Raw genomic sequence first — 20,899 nt, 5'->3', positions numbered from 1 at the left:
AGAATGAGCTGATGTAGAAATTGGAAGCCACTAATTGCGATTTTTTAAAAATTTGATGCAATGACTATGTCTGGTGGGTATTAAGAAAGAATGTGATTGAAATACTTGGCCTATAACTTGTTATGGAAGTCAGTTTAGACTGGAAAATAAGAATATTCTAGGAAAGACAGGCAGGAAGAAGAAAAATTGGGTTGTCTAGATCAGCATTTAACCAAGAACTGAATTGCTAAAATAGTTGTGAATTCAATAAAAAGAATCAAGGCACACAGAATCATACATTTTTAGGGTTAGAAGTGACCTCAAAAAGCTATCGGGCCCAGTGCTCTGCCTTTAAAACAGGTTCAGTTCAGTTCAGTTCAGTCACTCAGTCGTGTCTGACTCTGCAACCCCATGGACTGCAGCACACCAGGCCTCCCTGTCCATCATCAACTACCAGATGATGACTTTACTCAAACTCATGTCCATTGAGTCGGTGATGCCATCCAACCATCTCATCCTCTGTTGTCCCCTTCTCCTCCCGCCTTCAATCTTTCCCAGCATCAGGGTCTTTTCAAATGAGTCAGCTCTTCACATAAGGTGGCCAAAGTATTGAAGTTTCAGCTTCAACATTAGTCCTGCCAATGAACACTCAGGACTGATCTCCTTTAGGATGGTCTAGTTGGATCTCCTTGCAGTCCAAGGGACTCTCAAGAGTCTTCTCCAACACCACACACAGTTCAAAAGCATCAATTCTTTGGTGCTCAGCTTTCTTTATAGGCCAACTCTCACATCCATACGTGACCACAGGAAAAAACTATAGCCTTGACTAGAAGGACCTTTGTCGGCAAAGTAATGTCTCTGCTTTTCAATATGCTGTCTAGGTTGGTCATAACTTTCCTTCCAAGGAGTAAGCATCTTTTAATTTCATGGCTGCAAAAACCATCTGCAGTGATTTTGGAGCCTAAAAAAATAAAGTCTAACACTGTTTCCACTGTTTCCCCATCTATTTGCCATGAAGTGATGGGACCAGATGCCATGATCTTCGTTTTCTGAATGTTGAGCTTTAGGCCAACTTTTTCACTCTCCTCTTTCACTTTCATCAAGGGGCTCTTTAGTTCTTCTTCACTTTCTGCCATAAGGGTGGTGTCATCTGCATATCTGAGGTTATTGATATTTCTCCCAGGAATCTTGATTCCAGCTTGTGCTTCTTCTAGCCCAGCATTTCTCATGATGTACTGTGCATATAAATTAAATAAGCAGGGTGACAATATACAGCCTTGACGTGTTCCTCTCCTGATTTGGAACCAGTCTGTTGTTCCAAGCCCAGTTCTAACTGTTGCTTCCTGACCTGCATACAGATTTCTCAAGAGGCAGGTCAGGTGGTCTGGTATTCCCATCTCTTTCAGAATTTTCCACAGTTTATTGTGATCCACACAGTCAAAGGCTTTGGCATAGTCAATAAAGCAGAAATAGATGTTTTTCTGGAACTCTCTTGCTTTTTCCATGATCCAGTGGATGTTGGCAATTTGATCTCTGGTTCCTCTGCCTTTTTGAAAACCAGCTTGAACATCTGGAAGTTCATGGTTCACATATTGCTGAAGCCTGGCTTGGAGAATTTCGAGCATTACTTTACTAGCATGTGAGATGAGTACAATTGTGCAGTTGTTTGAGCATTCTTTGGCATTGCCTTTATAAAATAGTTTAATCCTGCTTTATACCTATTATTTATGCCTGGTGTTTGCAGGGACATGGCAAACTGCTCTCAGCGTGATGTGACTCAGGATGTTACAGCAGGAACCGTAGAGTATTGCACTATTGTGTAACCGTTCCTAGCGAGGTGACCAGAAGCCTGTATATCTTACCATCTCTGATACATAGTTCTGACCACTGGGACACAAGTGTTTACAGGGCTTTTCTGTTTATATCTCCCACTCTTCTCATGTCTCTTACTCACCTAAGATCTGTTAAAAAAAAATAAATTCCTCATACACTGCTGCTGCTGCTGCTAAGTCGCTTCAGTCGTGTCCGACTCTGTGCGACCCCATAGACAGCAGCCCACTAGGCTCCTCTGTCCCTGGGATTCTCCAGGCAAGAACACTGGAGTGGGTTGCCATTTCCTTCTCCAATGCAGGACAGTGCAAAGTGAAAGTGAAGTCGCTCAGTCGTGTCCGACTCTTAGCGACCCCATGGACTGCAGCCCACCAGGCTCCTCTGTCCATGGGATTTTCCAGGCAAGAGTACTGGAGTAGGGTGCCATTGCCTTCTCCGCCTCATACACTCAGTTCAGTTCAGTTGCTCAGTCGTGTCCAACTCTTTGCAACCCCATGAATCACAGCACGCCAGGCCTCCCTGTCCATCACCAACTCCGGGAGTTCACTCAGACTCACGTCCATCAAGTCAGTGATGCCATCCAGCCATCTCATCCTCTGTCGTCCCCTTCTCCTCCTGCCCCCAATCCCTCCCAGCATCAGAGTCTTTTCCAATGAGTTACCTCTTCGCATGAGGTGGCCAAAGTACTGGAGTTTCAGCTTCAGCATCATTCCCTCCAAAGAAATCCCAGGGCTGATCTCCTTCAGAATGGACTGGTTGGATCTCCTTGCAGTCCAAGGGACTCTCAAGAGTCTTCTCCAACACCACATTTCAAAGGCATCAATTCTTTGGCACTCAGCCTTCTTCACAGTCCAACTCTCACATCCATACATGGACACTGGAAAAATCATAGCCTTGACTAGACGGACCTTTGTTGGCAAAGTAATGTCTTTGCTTTTCAATATGCTATCTAGGCTGGTCATAACTTTCCTTCCAAGGAGTAAGCGTCTTTTAATTTCATGGCTGCAGTGATTTTGGAGCCCAAAAAAATAAAGTCTGACACCGTTTCCACTGTTTCCCCATCTATTTCCCATGAAGTGATAGGACCGGATGCCATGATCTTCGTTTTCTGAATGTTGAGCTTTAAGCCAACTTTTTCACTCTCCACTTTCACTTTCATCAAGAGGCTTTTGAGTTCCTCTTCACTTTCTGCCATAAGGGTGGTGTCATCTGCATATCTGAGGTTATTGATATTTCTCCCGGCAATCTTGATTCCAGCTTGTGTTTCTTCCAGTCCAGCGTTTCTCATGATATACTCTGCATATAAGTTAAATAAGCAGGGTGACAATATACAGCCTTGACGTACTCCTTTTCCTATTTGGAACCAGTCTGTTGTTCCAAGCCCAGTTCTAACTGTTGCTTCCTGACCTGCATACAGATTTCTCAAGAGGCAGGTCAGATGGTCTGGTATTCCCATCTCTTTCAGAATTTTCCACAGTTTATTGTGATCCACACAGTCAAAGGCTTTGGCATAGTCAATAAAGCAGAAATAGATGTTTTTCTGGAACTCTCTTGCTTTTTCCATGATCCAGCAGATGTTGGCAATTTGATCTCTGGTTCCTCTGCCTTTTCTAAAACCAGCTTGAACATTAGGAAGTTCATGGTTCATGTACTGCTGAAGCCTAGCTTGGAGAATTTCGAGCATTACTTTACTAGCATGTGAGATGAGTGCAATTGTGCGATAGTTTGAGCATTCTTTGGCATTGCCTTTCTTTAGGATTGGAATGAAAACCGACCTTTTCCAGTCTTGTGGCCACTGCTGAGTTTTCCAAATTTGCTGGCATATTGAGGGCAGCACTTTCACAGCATCATCTTTTAGGATTTGAAATAGCTCAACTGGAATTGCATCACCTCCACTAGCTTTGTTCATAGTGATGCTTCCTAAGGCCCACTTGACTTCACATTCCAGGATGTCTGGCTCTAGGTCAGTGATCACACCTTCGTGATTATCTGGGTCATGAAGATCTTTTTTGTACAGTTCTTCTGTGTATTCTTGCCACCTCTTCTTAATATCTTCTGCTTCTGTTAGGCCCATACCATTGCTGTCCTTTATCGAGCCCATCTTTGCATGAAATGTCCCCTTGGTATCTCTGATTTTCTTGAAGAGATCTCTAGTCTTTCCCATTCTGTTGTTTTCCTCTATTTCTTTGCATTGATCACTGAGGAAGGCTTTCTTATCTCTTCTTGCTATTCTTTGGAACTCTGCATTCAGATGCTTATATCTTTCCTTTTCTCCTTTCCTTTTCACTTCTCTTCTTTTCACAGCTATTTGTAAGGCCTCCCCAGACAGCCATTTTGCTTTTTTGCATTTCTTTTCCATGGGGATGGTCTTGATCCCTGTCTCCTGTACAATGTCACGGACCTCATTCCATAGTTCATCAGGCACTCTATCTATCAGATCTAGGCCCTTAAATCTATTTCTCATTTCCACTGTATAATCATAAGGGATTTGATTTAGGTCATACCTGAATGGTCTAGTGCTTTTCCCTACTTTCTTCAATTTAAGTCTGAATTTGGTAATAAGGAGTTCATGATCTGAGCCACAGTCAGCTCCTGGTCTTGTTTTTGCTGACTGTATAGAGCTTCTCCATCTTTGGCTGCAAAGAATATAATCAGTCTGATTTCGGTGTTGACCATCTGGTGATGTCCATGTGTAGAGTCTTCTTTTGTGTTGTTGGAAGAGGGTGTTTGTTATGACCAGTGCATTTTCTTGGCAAAACTCTATTAGTCCTTGCCCTGCTTCATTCTGTATTCCAAGGCCAAATTTGCCTGTTACTCCAGGTGTTTCTTGACTTCCTACTTTTGCATTCCAGTCCCCTATAATTAAAAGGACATCTTTTTTGGGTGTTAGTTCTAAAAGGTCTTGTAGGTCTTAATAGAACCGTTCAACTTCAGCTTCTTCAGCGTTACTGGTTGGGGCATAGACTTGGATTACTGTGATATTGAATGGTTTGCCTTGGAAACGAACAGAGATCATTCTGTCGTTTTTGAGATTGCATCCAAGTACTGCATTTCAAACTCTTTTGTTGACCATGATGGCTACTCCATTTCTTCTGAGGGATTCCTGCCTGCAGTAGTAGATATAATGGTCATCTGAGTTAAATTCACCCATTCCAGTCCATTTGAGTTCGCTGATTCCTAGAATGTCGACATTCACTCTTGCCGTCTCTTGTTTGACCACTTCCAATTTGCCTTGATTCACGGACCTGACATTCCAGGTTCCTATGCAATATTGCTGTTTACAGCATCGGACCTTGCTTCTATCACCAGTCACATCCACAACTGGGTATTGTTTTTGCTTTGGCTCCATCCCTTCATTCTTTCTGGAGTTATTTCTCCACTGATCTCCAGTAGCATATTGGGCACCTACTGACCTGGGGAGTCCCTCTTTCAGTATCCTATCATTTTGCCTTTTCATACTGTTCATGGGGTTCTCAAGGCAAGAATACTGAAGTGGTTTGCCATTCCCTTCTCCAGTGGACCACATTCTGTCAGATCTCACCACCATGACCCGCCTGTCTTGGGTTGCCCCACTGGCATGGCTTAGTTTCATTGAGTTAGACAAGGCTGTGGTCCTAGTGTGATTAGATTGACTAGTTTTCTATGAGTATGGTTTCAGTGTGTCTGCCCTCTGCTGCCCTCTTGCAACACCTACCGTCTTACTTGGGTTTCTCTTACCTTGGGTGTGGGGTATCTATTCACGGCTGCTCCAGCAAGGCGCAGCTGCTGCTCCTTACCTTGGACGAGGGGTATCTCCTCACCGCCACCCTTCCTGACCTTCAACGTGGGATAGCTCCTCTAGGCCCTCCTGCACCCACGCAGCCACCGCTCCTTGGACATGGGGTTGGCCCTCCCTACCGCCGCCCCTGGCCTTGGGCATGGGGTTGGTCCTCCTGGCCAATGCCCCTGACCTTGGACTTGTGTAGCTCTTCTCAGCCGTTCCTGCACCGTTGCAGCCTGGCACTCTCGGCCGCTGCCTCGACCTCGGATGTGGGGTAACTCCTCTTGGCCACCGCCCTTCGGGCATGGGGTTCTCCCGGCTTCTGCCCCTGACCTCGGATGTGGGGTAGCTCCTCTCGGCCACACTTAGTGCTCTGGTTGCAGCTGCCCACCTCATACACTACACACCCTTTAATAAACTAACCGATTTCCCCTCTAAACACCACCAAAAATGTATTCCCCTCTACCCTCTCAGCTCCCAGTCACTCCTCACTCATCATAATGTGGTAGATCCCTCCCCAAGAATTGCTGGATGGAGGTGCTGCGTTGGTCGTGATCCTTCTTGCCTCTTGTGCAGCGTTTTCTGACAGCCCACTCTCTTCTCCTGGCATCGCTCTTGTCCCGGGCTTCTTCAGTTTGTTTTCCCTGTTTCTCTTCCTCTTGTCTGAGCAGTCCATCCCAGGCTCTTGGTGGGCACCTCCTCCCCTTCAACATCCTCTTATCTTTCCATGCTGCACAACCCTTCCAGGGTTTTCTGGAGTGATCTCATTGCCTACTCCACCACCATCATTCTTTAGAAAGACTTTCAAATCCAGACTTGCATCTCCTTCTCAGATCTCTCCTGACCCCAAAGCTATGTTTTCATCTGTCCGCTTATTACCACCGATTCAATGAGTTTGAGCAAACTCCGGGAGAGAGTGAAGGACAGCGAAGCCTGGCATGTTACATTCCAAGGGGTCTCGAAGAGTCAGACACGACTGAGGGGATGAACTACAGCAACTTATTCCTTATTCCTTTTTGGATATCCCATAGAGTCTGCAGGACTAACATCTCAAAAACTGAACTCAATATCTTCTCCCCTAAACTCCCTCCTCTCTTAAATTGGAAGGTTCCCCTTACCCCCATCCTCCAGCAAACTTTAGGAGTGGGCTTTCCAATTCAGAGTAGGCTTCCTCAGGTCTATCGTACTTTGTCCCCCCTTCCGTCTTTTATCTTCCTACTTTCCACTGTACCCAGTCCTTTAACTATTAAAGCTTTCATTAATCATATCTAAGCACTAGAAGGACTCTGAGTATTTCGTGATAGTCTAGACTTGAAGTCCTACCAACACATTATTATTCTTTGCCTACAGGCAAAACAAATTCTTCATCCGGTAAGAAAAGGGTCACAGAGTCTGTAACCAGAAAATTAAAAGCCTGCACTGAATCCTTTGGAGATTAAAGATGCATCAAGACTTATTTCCTGGAATAAACAGCATTGTTTGATGATGATGTATTTTATATTGTTTTAGTACCAGAGAAAACATTTTAAAAGAACAAAACTACTTTTTTAAGCCTTATAATTCCACAAAAATGTACGCTGAAGTAATTGCATTTTTCTGTTTTCCAAAGGTAAATCTTAAGTTAATTTATTCACAAATTCATCCAACTAAGTTAGTCACCTAGAATATAGAGGAGAATTCCTGAAGCAGGAATTTTACAGTCCTGGGAGAGACTCATATTTCTGTAAAACAATGAAAGTATATTTGAAAATAAATGTCACCAAAAATGCAAATAATTACAGATATTTATAAGACAGCATAAAATGAACCTTAAATAGAGTCACCTTTGAATAACAATATTGGCATTAGACTCTTAGGGGAATAGATCGATATTATCTTAGTTTATCTCAGTTTGGAATTTAATCCATTATATGTTACATCTCTAAAGACTCTAGAAGTTATCAATTATATAGTAAGATCTTGACTTGAAGTTTGGTTTTAAGTCTGTTAACATGTACATGATTAATATTTAATCCTTCATCGTGCCAGGTTCTGTACTTTTTCTGCAAACCATGATTGCAGAGATCATAATGATAGTAATTAAGGCAATTCTTTGAAGAAACGTTCATCTAACTGTTTTTATATTGCATATTATTTATATGGTGGTTGTATTATATCTTGTATTTGTATATTACACCAAGTATAAATACAACACCTGAACTGCCTTTTGAGACTGATCAAATAAGCAGTAAAATGAATGACAATATTTTACAATCTAAACAAATTTTACATATCTCAAAAGGGGATTGTAAAGTCATATTATCGGAGAAGGCAATGGCACCCCACTCCAGAACTCTTGCCTGGAAAATCCCATGGGTGGAGGAGCCTGGTGGGCTGCAGTCCATGGGGTCGTGAAGAGTCGGACACGACTGAGCGACTTCACTTTCACTTTTCACTGTCCTGCATTGGAGAAGGAAATGGCAACCCACTCCAGTGTTCTTGCCTGGAGAATCCCAGGAACTAGGGGAGCCTGGTGGGCTGCCATCTATGGGGTCTCACAGAGTCGGACACGACTGAAGCGATGTAGCAGCAGCAGCAGCAAAGTCATATTATAGACCAGCTAAGGGCATCTCCTTTAATCATGTGTTTAGCTGTCTCAGGTCAATATCCATCTTCCCTTTAGGGATTACATGAAGTGGAAGCCTCAGAAACAAGGCCCAACCTCTGAGCTGGGACTCTTTGGGGAAGGAAGACAATTTGAGAAGCCTGGTGTCTACTACTCAGAGAGGAATGAAATGTCCTTTGCTCATCCACTAAAACTTACTTTCCCACCTGGTGCTTGCCAAAAAGCAAAAATCAATCAGGTTTTCAAGGTCAAACTAGCTTGGAGAGATGCTGTGAAACATACGTGGCCCCCTGAGAAATTCATCATTTCCGTTAGCACGTTAAAAACTAGAAGTCCTTTAGGGAAGAGTTAGATTTAACCTTGTTAATCCTGCCCTGCCCAGGCTTATTTGACCACGAGGCCCTTTTCTCAATGGGCCTTTTGTTGAATAGCAACTATGAATACCTCGGCAGAACCCACATGAGGGGCCGTAGCTCTGAGTCTCAGTTACTCTGTGTTCTTTGGCAGGCTTGATTGTGGCTGGCTAATTTTTTTTTTGCATACCCAGATTTCCCCACAGACTATTCTCCTTCACAAAATAATCTGCATGGTGCTCATTTTCTCTCCACCAGAAAAAAAATAAGCAGAAGCAGGGGCCCAGCCAGTCATTTGGTGTGATTTTCTACCCCAAAGCCCATTATTAAGTCAGCCTTTCCGGCAAAAGCTGCTTCAACCCACCAGCAGGTGTTAAAACCTGAAAGGAGAAAACTCTGTTTGTGTAAGCCCTCTGTGTCTGGTGCATGAGGTTCACCTGCTTGGTTGTCTGAATGTAAGAAGCACTCACAGGTCTGCACTCAGACCCACTTCTGCAGCCGAGGTCACCAACCTCACTGAGCAGGTTGAGCCCTGTGCCCGCTCCGACCATGTTGCGTCCTTCACCCGGGCTGCAAGCAGCCCTAGACATTGGCAGATGGGGAAGCCCAAGTAGCGAGGTTCAGTAACTTGTCTGAGGTCACATAAACACTAAGTGAAAGAGCCAGAATTCAAAACCAGGTGGACCACTTCTGGGGTACACGCTCCAATTCATTCCCCACCCACCTCTCCATGCAGAATCGATACAGGCTGACCTCCAAGCATCAGACCTTTTTCCAGACTGGGCTTTAGAGAGAATCTTTGCAGAGCCCATTTCTTTTGGACAAGGACACTATATCAAAAGCTACACTTTCAGAGAGAACTTGAGAAGATGAGATGACTGCAGGCTCGGAATTTGGTACTGGGAGTGGGGTTTCCAGTGGTGAAATGTTGTGTATCTCTCTTGTCACACCATCCCATGGACTGCCAGTGCTCTTTTTGCCACTGAAAACAAAGTGATTGTTATTGTTGTTGTTGAGTCGTTAAGTTGTATCTACTCTTTGTGACCCCATGGATTGCAGCACACCAGACTCCTCTGTCCTTCACTATCCTCCCAGAGTTTGCTCAAATTCATGTCCGTTGAGTTGGTGATGTTAGCTAACCACCTCATCCTCTGCCGAAAACAGGGTGAGGAGTGCCTTTAAATTCAATTAGAGAATGAATCCAGAAAACCCAGAATCAATTCAGAAAACTCATCCTGAAGATTTTGTTCCTCTGGAAAGACTTCAAGTACCCAAACCTGAATTAGTTTCCTATGTTTCCTATAACCAACTGTCACACAATTTAGTGGCTTAAAACAATGCGATTTTATTTTCTTAACAGTTTTGAAAGTCAGAGATTCAACATGGGTCTCATGGACTAAAATCAAGATATTGGCAGAGCTGTATTCCTTGCTAGCGCCCCTGGGGAAGAATCTGTTTCCTTGCCTTTTCCAACTTCTAGAGGCGGCCAGCATTCCTTGACTTGGGTCTTTCTCATGTTACATCTCTCTCTGACCGCAGCTGGGAAGGTTCTCTGCTTTTAAGGACCCTTGTGACTACTCTGGGCCCACTTGGACAATCCAGGATAATCTCTGCATCTCAAGGTCCATAGCCTTAATCATGTCTGGGAAGCCCCTTTGCTGTGTAATATAACATGCACACAAGTTCCAGAGACCAGGGCATGGACATCTTGAGATGGGGTGGGACATTACCCTACCTACCAGTGGAAACCCCTCTGAGCCTTGGTATCCTTATCTGTAAAATGAGGATAATAGTAGCACCCACCTTCTGAGACGGTTGTGAGAATTAAATGAATTTGTACAAGTAAAGCATGTGGAGAGCGTGCACCCTGTGCTGTTATTACTTCTGGCCTCTGAGATAGCAGTGAGCAAAGCTGCTTCTTCTGGGTTGCAGCAACCTGCAGAAGTCACAGCTTCTTTAATACTGAATTTTTGTTCAGAGAGGAGGGAAAATGTTACTAAGAAAAAAATTAACATTAACTCATGCGGCTTGGATATCTTACTCCTGGGAGCTCTGTGATCTCTTGCCACAGGACAGAACCCAGGGGCAAATAACAGTCATTCTGTGAATAACAGAAACTCATATTTTATTGATCTGAAATCATAGAGATGAAGTTTGCAAAAAAAGTCACATGTGATTTTTTAAACTGATAGCTACCAAAATCCCCCGCAAAAAAATAATCGGCATGCTAACAGGTTGAGCTAACATGCTCTATGCCTTGGTGTAGGAATGGCTGCCTTCCCTCCAGCCACAAATACCATGATCCCAAAGGCTGCTGGGAGCTGTCTGTAACTGCGTCACGTGAGAAATGGACTCCTCTGGTTGAGGGGAGACCAAGCTGAGAGGGATGTTTCGGTTTTCATGGCAGCTTTCGGGAAGGTGAAGAGATAAGAGTTGAAAAGATTTTGTAGCACAACCTGATTAAATTAAAGGTCTGGCAAATAAGTCCTATAAGAAAAAGTTAAAATAATTGGTTTCATTTGCCAGGAAAAAGACAAGACTAAGGGATGAGTTAATCTTCCGTATTAGATGAAAAGGTTTTAAGTGAGAAAGATATGATCCTGCTGCTTTCCATACCCACAGAGGATTAAAGGGAGAAACAAAGCAATGGGTGAAACCTTGAGTTGGAACAAGAGACATTTGTGTTTATTTAGAAAAGACTCCATGAGTAAAATGCAATCCTGAAAGTAGTGAAATCCCCAACTGCCGGGGTCCAGCCCCGGCTGATCCAGGGTATTAGAAGGAGAGACGGCTTCAGCGACCTATTTATTTAAATATTCATTAAAGATATAAAGAGTAATAGAATGAGGATAGCTCAGTAGGAAAATTCAGTGGAGAAAAGAGGCTGAGTAGCTTGGTTTACGCGGAAAATCAATATAACCTGTGACACCAGGTTAGCTCTGACCACGGAGGCCGCAGGCACCCTCTTGAATAGCGGAAGGTGCCCCACCTTAGACACCTTCTCTAGTGGGTCTTAGAAGCCCAGGCAAATAAATGGTCGCAGAGGACCTTCGCGCTCCAGATGGAGACTCAGCTGGAAATTGAGGAGGAGAATGACATGGGGAGACCAAGCTTTGGTGAGCAAGGCCCGTAGCTTTATTTTCAACGGGGGGTTTTTATACCCTAAGTTACACATAGAGGATAATAGGGGATGCCAAGTCAGCAGTCTTTGATCCTTATCAAAAACCAGGGTTTCTTTCCTGCAAATTTATCGTATACAAATGGTTTAGGTGATTTACATCATCTTCTGGCCAGAAGGCCTATTAACATTTTATGACTCTTGACAAAGACTTGTTTTCTCTAATTATTTTAAGGTTTGGCACCATCTTCCGAAGGTGTTAGATAAAATTGCATTCCTATAAGGCGGATGTGTAATGGGTTTACAACAAAGGAAAGAATTTATTACCTTAAGGATATAAAGTCGCTAACACTAAGGCCACTACTTATTTTTTCTACATACCAACTATATTAATTAATACATATTCAAGGATACAATACAGGGGATGTGAAAACTTGGCAACAAGCATTGGTTCATCAATGAAATCTTTTACTAGTTTTAATCTGACAGTTTCTAACTCTCTGAGAGGCTCTAAGCTATTTGAATATCTTAAGCTTCCCATGCCCCTCGAGGCTGGGAGACTGTAAACAATCGTATGCATAGCTGTAGGAGTCCGGGTAAACTTGTCAGGCGAGTTAGAGAGCTATCTGAGGGGTTTGGATTTAAACACTCTTAATTGCCCAGGAACTTTATTAATTGGAGCTGTAAGTTAACTCTTTGACAGAGAGAGCGAGATGGTGGTGGGGGACAGCCCCCAGTAAAGTCAGAGGTGAGAGCACAAAGCAATAAAGTAGGCAGACTCTGGTTTTGGGGGGTAGATGCTCGAGAATATCCGGGGGGACTCCCGAGGCTCGATCCCGCCTTTGCGTATGCCGAGCCTCCTTCCTCATGACCTTTGTCACGAGTGGAATGCCTCACCGGCTCCTGGCACCCAACTCTCATCATTTTTAAGAAAGAAAAAAAAAAAAAAACTAGTGCTGATATTTTTACGTGTCCAATGTAAACATTCATATTTATAATTTCAGTCCAGAGATACTGTCTCTTTGGGAGAAAGAAAAGAGCTTTGCTTCAGGTATCTTGTTGTGGTTGATCAGTCGCTAAGTCATATCTGACTCTTCGTGACCTCATGGACTGCAGCACACCAGGTTTCCCTGTCCTTCACTATCTCCCTGAGTTTGCTCAAATTGTGTCAGTGATGCCATCCAACCATCTCATTCTCTGTCACCCCCTTCTCCTCCTGCTCTCAATCTTTCCCAGCCTCACTGTCTTTTCACTGAGTCAGCTCTTCGCATCAGGTGGCCAAACTATTGGAGCTTCAACATCAATCCTCCCAATGAATATTCAGGATTGATTTCCTTTAGGATTGACTGGTTTGATCTCCTTGTTGTCCAAGGGACTCCCAAGAGTCTTCTCAAGCACCACAGTTCAAAAGCATCAATTCTTCAGTGCTCAGCCTTCTTTATGACCCGACTCTCATACTTGTACATGACTACTGGAAAAACCATAGCTTTGACTGTAAGCACCTTTGTCGGCAAAGTGATGTCTCTGCTTTTTAATATACTGCCTAGTTTTATCATAGCTTTCCTTCCAAGGAACGGTCACCATTCGCAGTGATTTTGGAGCCTGAGAAAATAAAAGTCTGTCACTGTTTCCACTTTTTCCCCATCTATTTGCCATGAAATGATGGGACAGGATGCCATGATCTTAGCTTTTTGAATGTTGAGTTTTAAGCCAGTTTTTTCACTCTCCTCTTTCAACTTCCTCAAGAGGCTATTTAGCTCCTCTTCAAGTTTTTCCCATTAGAGTGGTATCATCTGCATATCTGAGGTTGTTGATATTTCTCCTGGCAGTCTTGATTCCAGCTTGTGATTCACCCAGTCTGGCATTTCATATGATGTACTCTGCATATAAGTTAAATAAGCAGGATGACAATATTCAGCCTTGATGGACTTCTTTCCCAATTTTGAACCAGTCCATTGTTCCATGTCTGGTTCTGTTACTTCTTGATGTATATACAGGTTTCTAAGAAGACAGGTAAGGTGGTCTGGTAGTCCCATCTCTTTAAAAAATTTTCCATAGTTTGTTGTGATCCACACAGTCAAAGGCTTTAGCATAGTCAGTGAAGGAAGATGTTTTTCTAGAATTCCCTTGCTTTCTTTATGACCCAATGGATGATGGCAATTTAATTTCTGGTTCCTCTGCCTTTTCTAAATCCAGCTTGTACATCTGGAAGTTCTTCATTCACTTATTGCTGAAACTTAGCTTGAAGGATTTTGACCATTACCTTTCTAGCATGTGGAATGAGTGCAATTGTATGGTAGTTTGAACATTCTTTGGCATTGGCCTTCTTTGGGATTAGAATGAAAACTGACCTTTTCCAGTCTTGTGGCCACTGCTGTGTTTTCCAAAGTTCCTGATGTATCGAGTGCAGCACTTTAACAGCATCATCTTTAAGGAATAGTTCAGCTGGAATTCTATCACCTCCACTAGCTTTGTTCATAGTAATGCTTCCTAAGGCCCACTTGACTTCACACTCCAGGATGTCTGGCTCTAGGTGAGTGACCACACCATCATGCCTATCTGGGTAATTCAGATCTTTTTTGTATAGTTCTGTGTATTCTTGCCCCCTCTTCTTAATCTCCTCTTCTTCTGTTAGGTCTTTGCCATTTCTGTCTTTATTGTGCCATCCTTGCATTGCTCCCTTGGTATCTCTAGTTTTCTTGAAGAGATCTCTAGTCCTTCCCATTCTATTGTTTTCCTCTATTTCTTTGCATTGTTCACTTAAGAAGTCTTTCTTCTCTCTCCTTGCTACTCTCTGGAACTCTGCATTCACTTGGGTATATCTTTCCATCTCTTCTTTGCCTTTCACTTCTCTTCTTTTCTCAGGTGTTTGTAAGGTTTTCTCAGACAACTTTTGGATTATCTTAAGGACCTCAAAAAAGAAAAAAAAAACTAAAAAATAAAATTGAGGGTTCAAAATTATACTCGTTTTCTTAAAGGAAGGAAAATTTTAGACATTCAGTCAATTAATACTTATTGAATACTCAGTTTATTAGACATTTGGTCTGTTTTTTGGCAAACTGTTGATAATAAATTTGATGTATAATTGACTCATTAATTCCAAAAATACTTATTGAGTGACCAACTGAGTGCCAGGCACTGGAGGCAGAAAAGGTTCCTGTTCTTACAGAGCTGATGTGCTGGTGGAGACAGACAAGAAACAAACACATGGACAGGTCATGGTTAAGACACTCTACAGTTGCCACCTGAAGTCGAGGTTGTGAAAGGATGACTAGGTGACTCTGTTAGAACAGAATGATCTAGGAAGACCTCTCCAAGGGTCTGAGTGACTAGGAATCATTGTGCAAACAAAAGCTCAGGGAAAGCGCATTCCAGGCAGGGCAAACTGTCAGTGCAAAGGCCCAAAGGCAGGAGCAGCCTGAGAACCACAAAGAACCGAAGTGGGGCGGTGGGGAAGCTGTTGTAGCTACTGCAGGTGGACCATCCATGAGCCAGCCATACCCGATGATGAGGTCCCAGGAGTCTTAAGCAAAGGAATGACTAGGTCTAATTTATATTTTTACTACATGTATCATCCTGGATGAATCTTATAATACACAGTGGGAAAAAAAAAGCAAATGAGCAAAGGCAAGTATATGACTCCACTTGTATAAAGAACAAATGTGTAAAAATAAATGGTATCATTTGGGAATGCATAGAAACATAATTAAAGAAAATGAATGGTAAACACAAAATTCAATATAGTGGTTCCTGGGGAGGCCACAGAAGGGGAGAGCAGCTGTGAAGGGAAGACTTCACGGAGATTGATGGGTTCTCGTCTCAGGTTGGGTAGAGGGCACAGTGGTACTTGTCATAGTACTGTAAATACCTAATATGTATATCAGACAAGTAATGAGTCTCCATGAATGAAATAGTTCATTATCCAAATTGCATTTTTAAATGACTCCTCTAGTTGCTCAATGGCTGGATGATTAAGAGACAGGAGTCAAGTCAAAGACAAAGTAGAAGCTGTTGCAACAGTCAGAGAGGGTGGGGGGAGGGAGGGAAAGAGAGGACTTTTCAGCTTGTGCAACAGGGCACCTCCTAAGGGGGTGGGGGCCCAGTAGGAACAGGCAGAGAAGCTAGGCGATCATGAATTAAGTGTTACCCAAACCAGTGAAGAAAATGTGTATTGAGTCCTGGTTTCCATCCTATCAGCTACCTTGGGCATAAGTAAAGTATTACAGATAGTGGTATATTATTTTTATAACAAGAGTCAAACTGTGTTTCCAGGGGCTTCCCTGGTGGTCCAGTGGCTGAGATTCTGCGCTTAGTATAGGGGGCAGAGTTCAATCCCTGGTCAGGGATCTAGACCCCACTTGATGCAATGAAAGATCCAGCATGCTGCAACTAAGACCCCACACAGCCAAATAAATAAATTAAATATATTTAAAAAGAAAAAAAAATTTGTTTCCAAAACCACACACAAAAAAATAGTCTTCTAAATGTTGTACCATTGATTCTTTATTTTTGTTATCACTGGAATGAGCCATAACAATTCAACCTTGTTGATGGAGAGGGGGAAAAAAAGAGTTAAGTGTTGGGATTTCTCTGGCAGTCCAGTGGTTAAGATTCCGCACTTCTACCGCACGGTATATGGGTTCCATCCCTGGTCAGGGAACTAAGATCCTACAAGCCCCATGGTACAGCCCCTCCCCCTCAAAGAGTGTTAAGTGTTGCCCATATTCATATGATATGGCTGTTGAACATGCCCGTGGGAATGTCTGGTCGATGCCTGGGTAAATGAGACTGGAGTTGCAGGGAGAACTGGAGATCTAGAGCTGGGTGTCATTGCCCTGTAGGTGGTGGTAGAACTCTTGAGTCTGGATGGCTGAGGCTCCTTATGTTGTTCTCATGTATTTAGAATTGTCCTTGGGAACTCTAGTCACCCTCAACCCTCATATGATACTCATTGCAAAATCAAAAAGTGGCATTCTGAAGACTTTGTGTAGAATAATTTAAACTTTACTCTTCCTATTTCCCTTTCTAGATTTTAGAAATATTAGTTTTCTGCATTCTCCTGTATTTCCATAAAAGAAAAGGAATGAAACATATTGTGATACTGCTAACCCTGGTGGCACTCCTAGGTAAGGATATGTCTTATTTTCTAATTCTCTAATCTAGCCATGCTAAGTCATAAAGGAGTTTAGAGGAGAAATATTTGAGCATTCTGTTTTTTCTCATTGTTTCTACTTTTGAATTCTGATCTGTAGAAAGAAACTCCCAGTTATGCCAATTATACTTTGCATGTCCATTGCTACAATGGATATGTGTTTATTTTTTTTAGTATATTAAAGGAGTTCTTGCCTGGAGAATCCCAGGGACGGGCAGCCTGGTGGGCTACCGTCTATGGGGTCGCACAGAGTCGGGCACGACCGAAGCGACTTAGCAGCAGCAAAGGAATTTTATTTCTTGATAATTCTCTTTACTCTCTGACAATTTGAGGGTGTTTTTTTTTTTTTTGGCAGTAAATAATTAAAGAAACAACTGAATCAACCCAATTGAAACTTTTATATCAGAAATGAACTATCAAAGCCTATCCTGTTTACATTTTTTAAGAAAATTTTAAAACATGGCTAATATGAAACACAAATGTGAGCAGTATGATTTTTTTTGTTCTTATTTATTTATTTTTGGCTGCATCAGGTCTTAGTTGAGGCATGCGGGACTTTTCATTGTGGTATGCAGGCTCAGAACATGTGGGTTGTCTAGCTGATGCCTGCAAGCTCAGCAGTTGAGGCCCATGGGCTTAGTTGCCCCACGGTGTGTGGGATCTTATTCCCCAACCAGGGAATCAAACCCATGTCCCCTGCATCGGAAGGCAGATTCTTAACCACTGGACCACCAGGCAAGTCAGTGATTTTCTTAAATACAACATTTCTCTCACTCATTTACCTACCCATTTCCTTTTTTCCAGATATACCTTATAAGATTTGAAAACTGATGCCTACGTAAGCCCTCTCTATATTTTAAAACCTATTTTCCTTCCCCACTCCTCCATCTCTGTCTGTCTGTCTGTCTCTCTGTCTCTGTCTCTGTCTCTGTCTCTCTCTCTCTCTCTCTCTATATATATATATATAAAATATCTCAACACTAGGAAATCTCACTAATAATTTGGGAAATTCCCTTTTTAAAGATTTTTATTTATAATCCTCCCTTTGCCTCTTCTTTGCCAATAAGATGACCCATCCATCCTGTGTTGTTTGCCCTGACTTTGAATTGGAAGATTTGCATTTGTGGTAGTTACTATATAGAAACAAATTTACTCTAGAACACATTCAAGTATGCAGTTGATCAAAAGAACAGAAAAGAAACTTTGTTTTCTTCCAAATTACCAGACAGGGAGAACAAAAGCAAACTGAGAAGATGTACACTACCCAGAAAATATTGAAAATAAAGGGAATTTTAAATCTTCTTGAAAAAACAAAGTAAGATAACAGAATTAAGACCATATATATCAGCTTTGATCATAAAGATAAATGGGCTAAGTTTACCAAGTGAAAAAGAAAGAGTTCCAAATTGGACTTCAGAAAAATTCCACTATTGATTTTGAAAACGATTCTCAAATTGGATTCAGCCTGTTTGCTCTGGTTCAGCTCCATAAGGATTATTGAAATAGCATCCTGATTGGCCCTTGCTGGTTGTGAAATATTTTGACTTCATATATAATTTCATCTAAAGCAAGGTAACTCAGATTGAAAGTAAAAGAAAGCAGAAGGTTGTGAGATTACCATATAAGTTAAAATCAAGGCAGAAGCGTTAAGTGCAGTGGAGGATCCTGGAGGCACCCTCTTGGTGCAAGCGTACTCAGTCACGTCTGGCTGTGTGACTCTGTGGACTGTAGCCCGCCAGGCTCCTCTGTCCATGGAATTCTCCAGGCAAGAACACTGGAGTAGGTTGCCATGTCCTCCTCTGTGGGGATCTTCCTGACCCAGGGATCAAATCCACGTCTCCTAAATTGCAGGAGGATTCTCTACCCTCTGAGCTGCCTGGGAAGCCCAATCAGGGTAGAACTGGAACTTAGAAGGGGAGGCCTTAGGGGACTGAGGCCTTCAGTAGACTGGGCAGCAGCTATTTCAGAAAGTACATTAACAGAAATATAAGTAGAATATTACTCTTAGCTCATGGAAATAAGTAGACAGAAAAATATGTAAAATTAGAGAAACTGAATGCTTAATTTTGATCTGGCAGTTCTATTGTTGAACTCCAAATCCAGAAAGCAGAGAATATACCTTCTTTCAAGTGCCTGTGTAACATTTACAAAAGCTGATCTTATAATTGGCCACAAAGACATTTTTGATAAATTCCAGGAAGTTGAAATAGTACAGACCACATTTTCAGATCACAGTGAAAGAAAAGCCGAAAATAATAACAAAAATAGAAACCAGTAAAGCAATACCGCCTGGGAATGTTAAACACTACACTTAAACTGCAGCTGGGCTGAAGCAGAAACCTCAATTTCATTACAACATTTATTTCTTAAATTATTGTGAAAACAATATTAAACCTATAGTTTATGACTAATGCTGTATTCAGAAGGAGATTCATTGCTTTAAATGTAAGTCTGTTAAGCACTCAACTCAAGAAATCAGGGGAGGGCTTCCCTGGTGGCCCAGTGGTTTGGCATTCTCCTTGCAAAGCAGGGGGTGCTGGTTCAATCCCTGGTCAGGGAAGATCCCACATGTCGTGAGGCAACTAAACCCGTGAACCACAACTATTAAGCCCAATGGCACCCCACTCCAGTACTACTTGCCTGGAGAATCCCATGGATGGAGGAGCCTGGTAGGCTGCAGTCCATGGGGTGACTAAGAGTCAGACACGACTGAGTGACTTCACTTAATTTTTTCACTTTCATGCATTGGAGAAGGAAATGGCAACCCACTCCAGTGTTCTTGCCTGGAGAATCCCAGGGACGGGGGAGTCTGGTGGGCTGCCGTCTATGGGGTCGCACAGAGTCGGACACGACTGAAGCGACTTAGCAGCAGCAGCAGCAAAGCCATCAAGTCACAACTGCTGAGCCCACGTGCACAACTTCTGACGCCCACGTGCCTGGAGCCCAGGCGCTACAACAAAAGAAGCCACTGCAATATGACGCAACTACAAAATAGCCTCCACTGGCCACAGCTGGAGAAAGCCTGAGAAGAGCAACAGAGAGCCAGCGCAGCCAATAATTAAATAAATAAGTTAGTAAGAAGTCAGGGAGAAAGCCCTGAAATAAAGCTGAGGCCAGCAGAAAAGATCAATTAATAAAAGTAAAGGTAAACGTTAACGAAATAGAAGACAGGAAAGCAATGGACAGGTAAATAAGCCCAAGAATCGGTTCTGGTGAAAAACTAGGAATAAACTGAGAAGGCTGACTTTTAAACATGGCTCAGTATAATGTCGGGCAAAAAATGGAACTGTTGTAATGATGAAAGTAATACACATCTGTTGTTAAGAATTAAGAAAACAGAGAAAGACACCAAGAAAATATAAAATGTTTTCATGTAAAACATAAAAATCCATGTAGTTGAGCACTGTAGCATGACATGAAGGAAGTCTGTCTGTTCCCCTGTAGAAGATAGTTTGCCAATAGATTTCAGAAGAACAGTAATTGTTGCCCTTTAAGTGTTTTCCTACAGATACTGGAAGAATGATATACAAAGATTTGTATTCAAGGATATTCATCACAGCTTCATTTTTAATACCAAAAAAAAGGGATACAATCTAAATATCCACGCACACGGAATTACCAAAATATAGTATACATTTGTACAAATCGTGTGTTAGAAGAATATTTACTGGCGTAGAAAATACTTAATGGCAATGGAAAACAGGTTCCTAAGTAATATATATTGTATGGTTCACATGTTATGATATATCTGTGCTTAGCAATAGAAAAATAATTACAAGTCTCAAATGTTAAGAATGATTTGAGGATGACTGCTGAGATGGCAGGTGATTTTTATTTTTCTTTCTAGACTTCTCTGTATTTTCCATTTCTTTTTGAATGAGCGTGTATACCTTTATAGTTTGAAAAAATGAGTTTAAAGTTTATTCATAATCCTAGTGCCTAGAGATAATCATTGATAGTATCTTGATGTCGTTTCTTCGGGTTTTTTTCTGTGCAGATGTAAGTACTTCCTATTTTTATATCTACAGCATTAGAATGATACTGCACTACAATTCGGTATTCCCACCCATCCTCATTAACCATGCTCCCCAGCCACCCCCCT

At 42.3% G+C, this 20,899-nt stretch overlaps 1 protein-coding gene across 11 annotated transcripts in view; it reads left to right on the top strand.

Annotated features, from left to right (window-relative positions):
• NIPAL2 (NIPA like domain containing 2) overlaps positions 1 to 20,899 on the top strand; it is a 93,150-nt gene that overhangs the window by 56,845 nt on the left and 15,406 nt on the right. For 6 of the 11 annotated variants that reach the window (XM_086336055.1, XM_086336052.1, XM_086336062.1 and 3 more), the window contains one exon: positions 16,675 to 16,771. The exons of the other annotated variants lie outside the window; for them this stretch is intronic. In XM_086336055.1, coding sequence (XP_086192181.1) covers positions 16,675 to 16,771 — 97 coding nt within the window. The remainder of the gene's footprint in view (positions 1 to 16,674; positions 16,772 to 20,899) is intronic. 11 annotated transcript variants of the gene reach the window in all.

This window comes from Bos grunniens, chromosome 14, assembly GCF_055505025.1.
Source record: "Bos grunniens cultivar Pamir isolate PY7600 chromosome 14, Bosgru_T2T1.0, whole genome shotgun sequence".
Taxonomy (NCBI): domain Eukaryota; kingdom Metazoa; phylum Chordata; class Mammalia; order Artiodactyla; family Bovidae; genus Bos; species Bos grunniens.
Note: the sequence above shows the minus strand (reverse complement) of the source record. Positions and strands in the feature narration are given on the sequence as shown.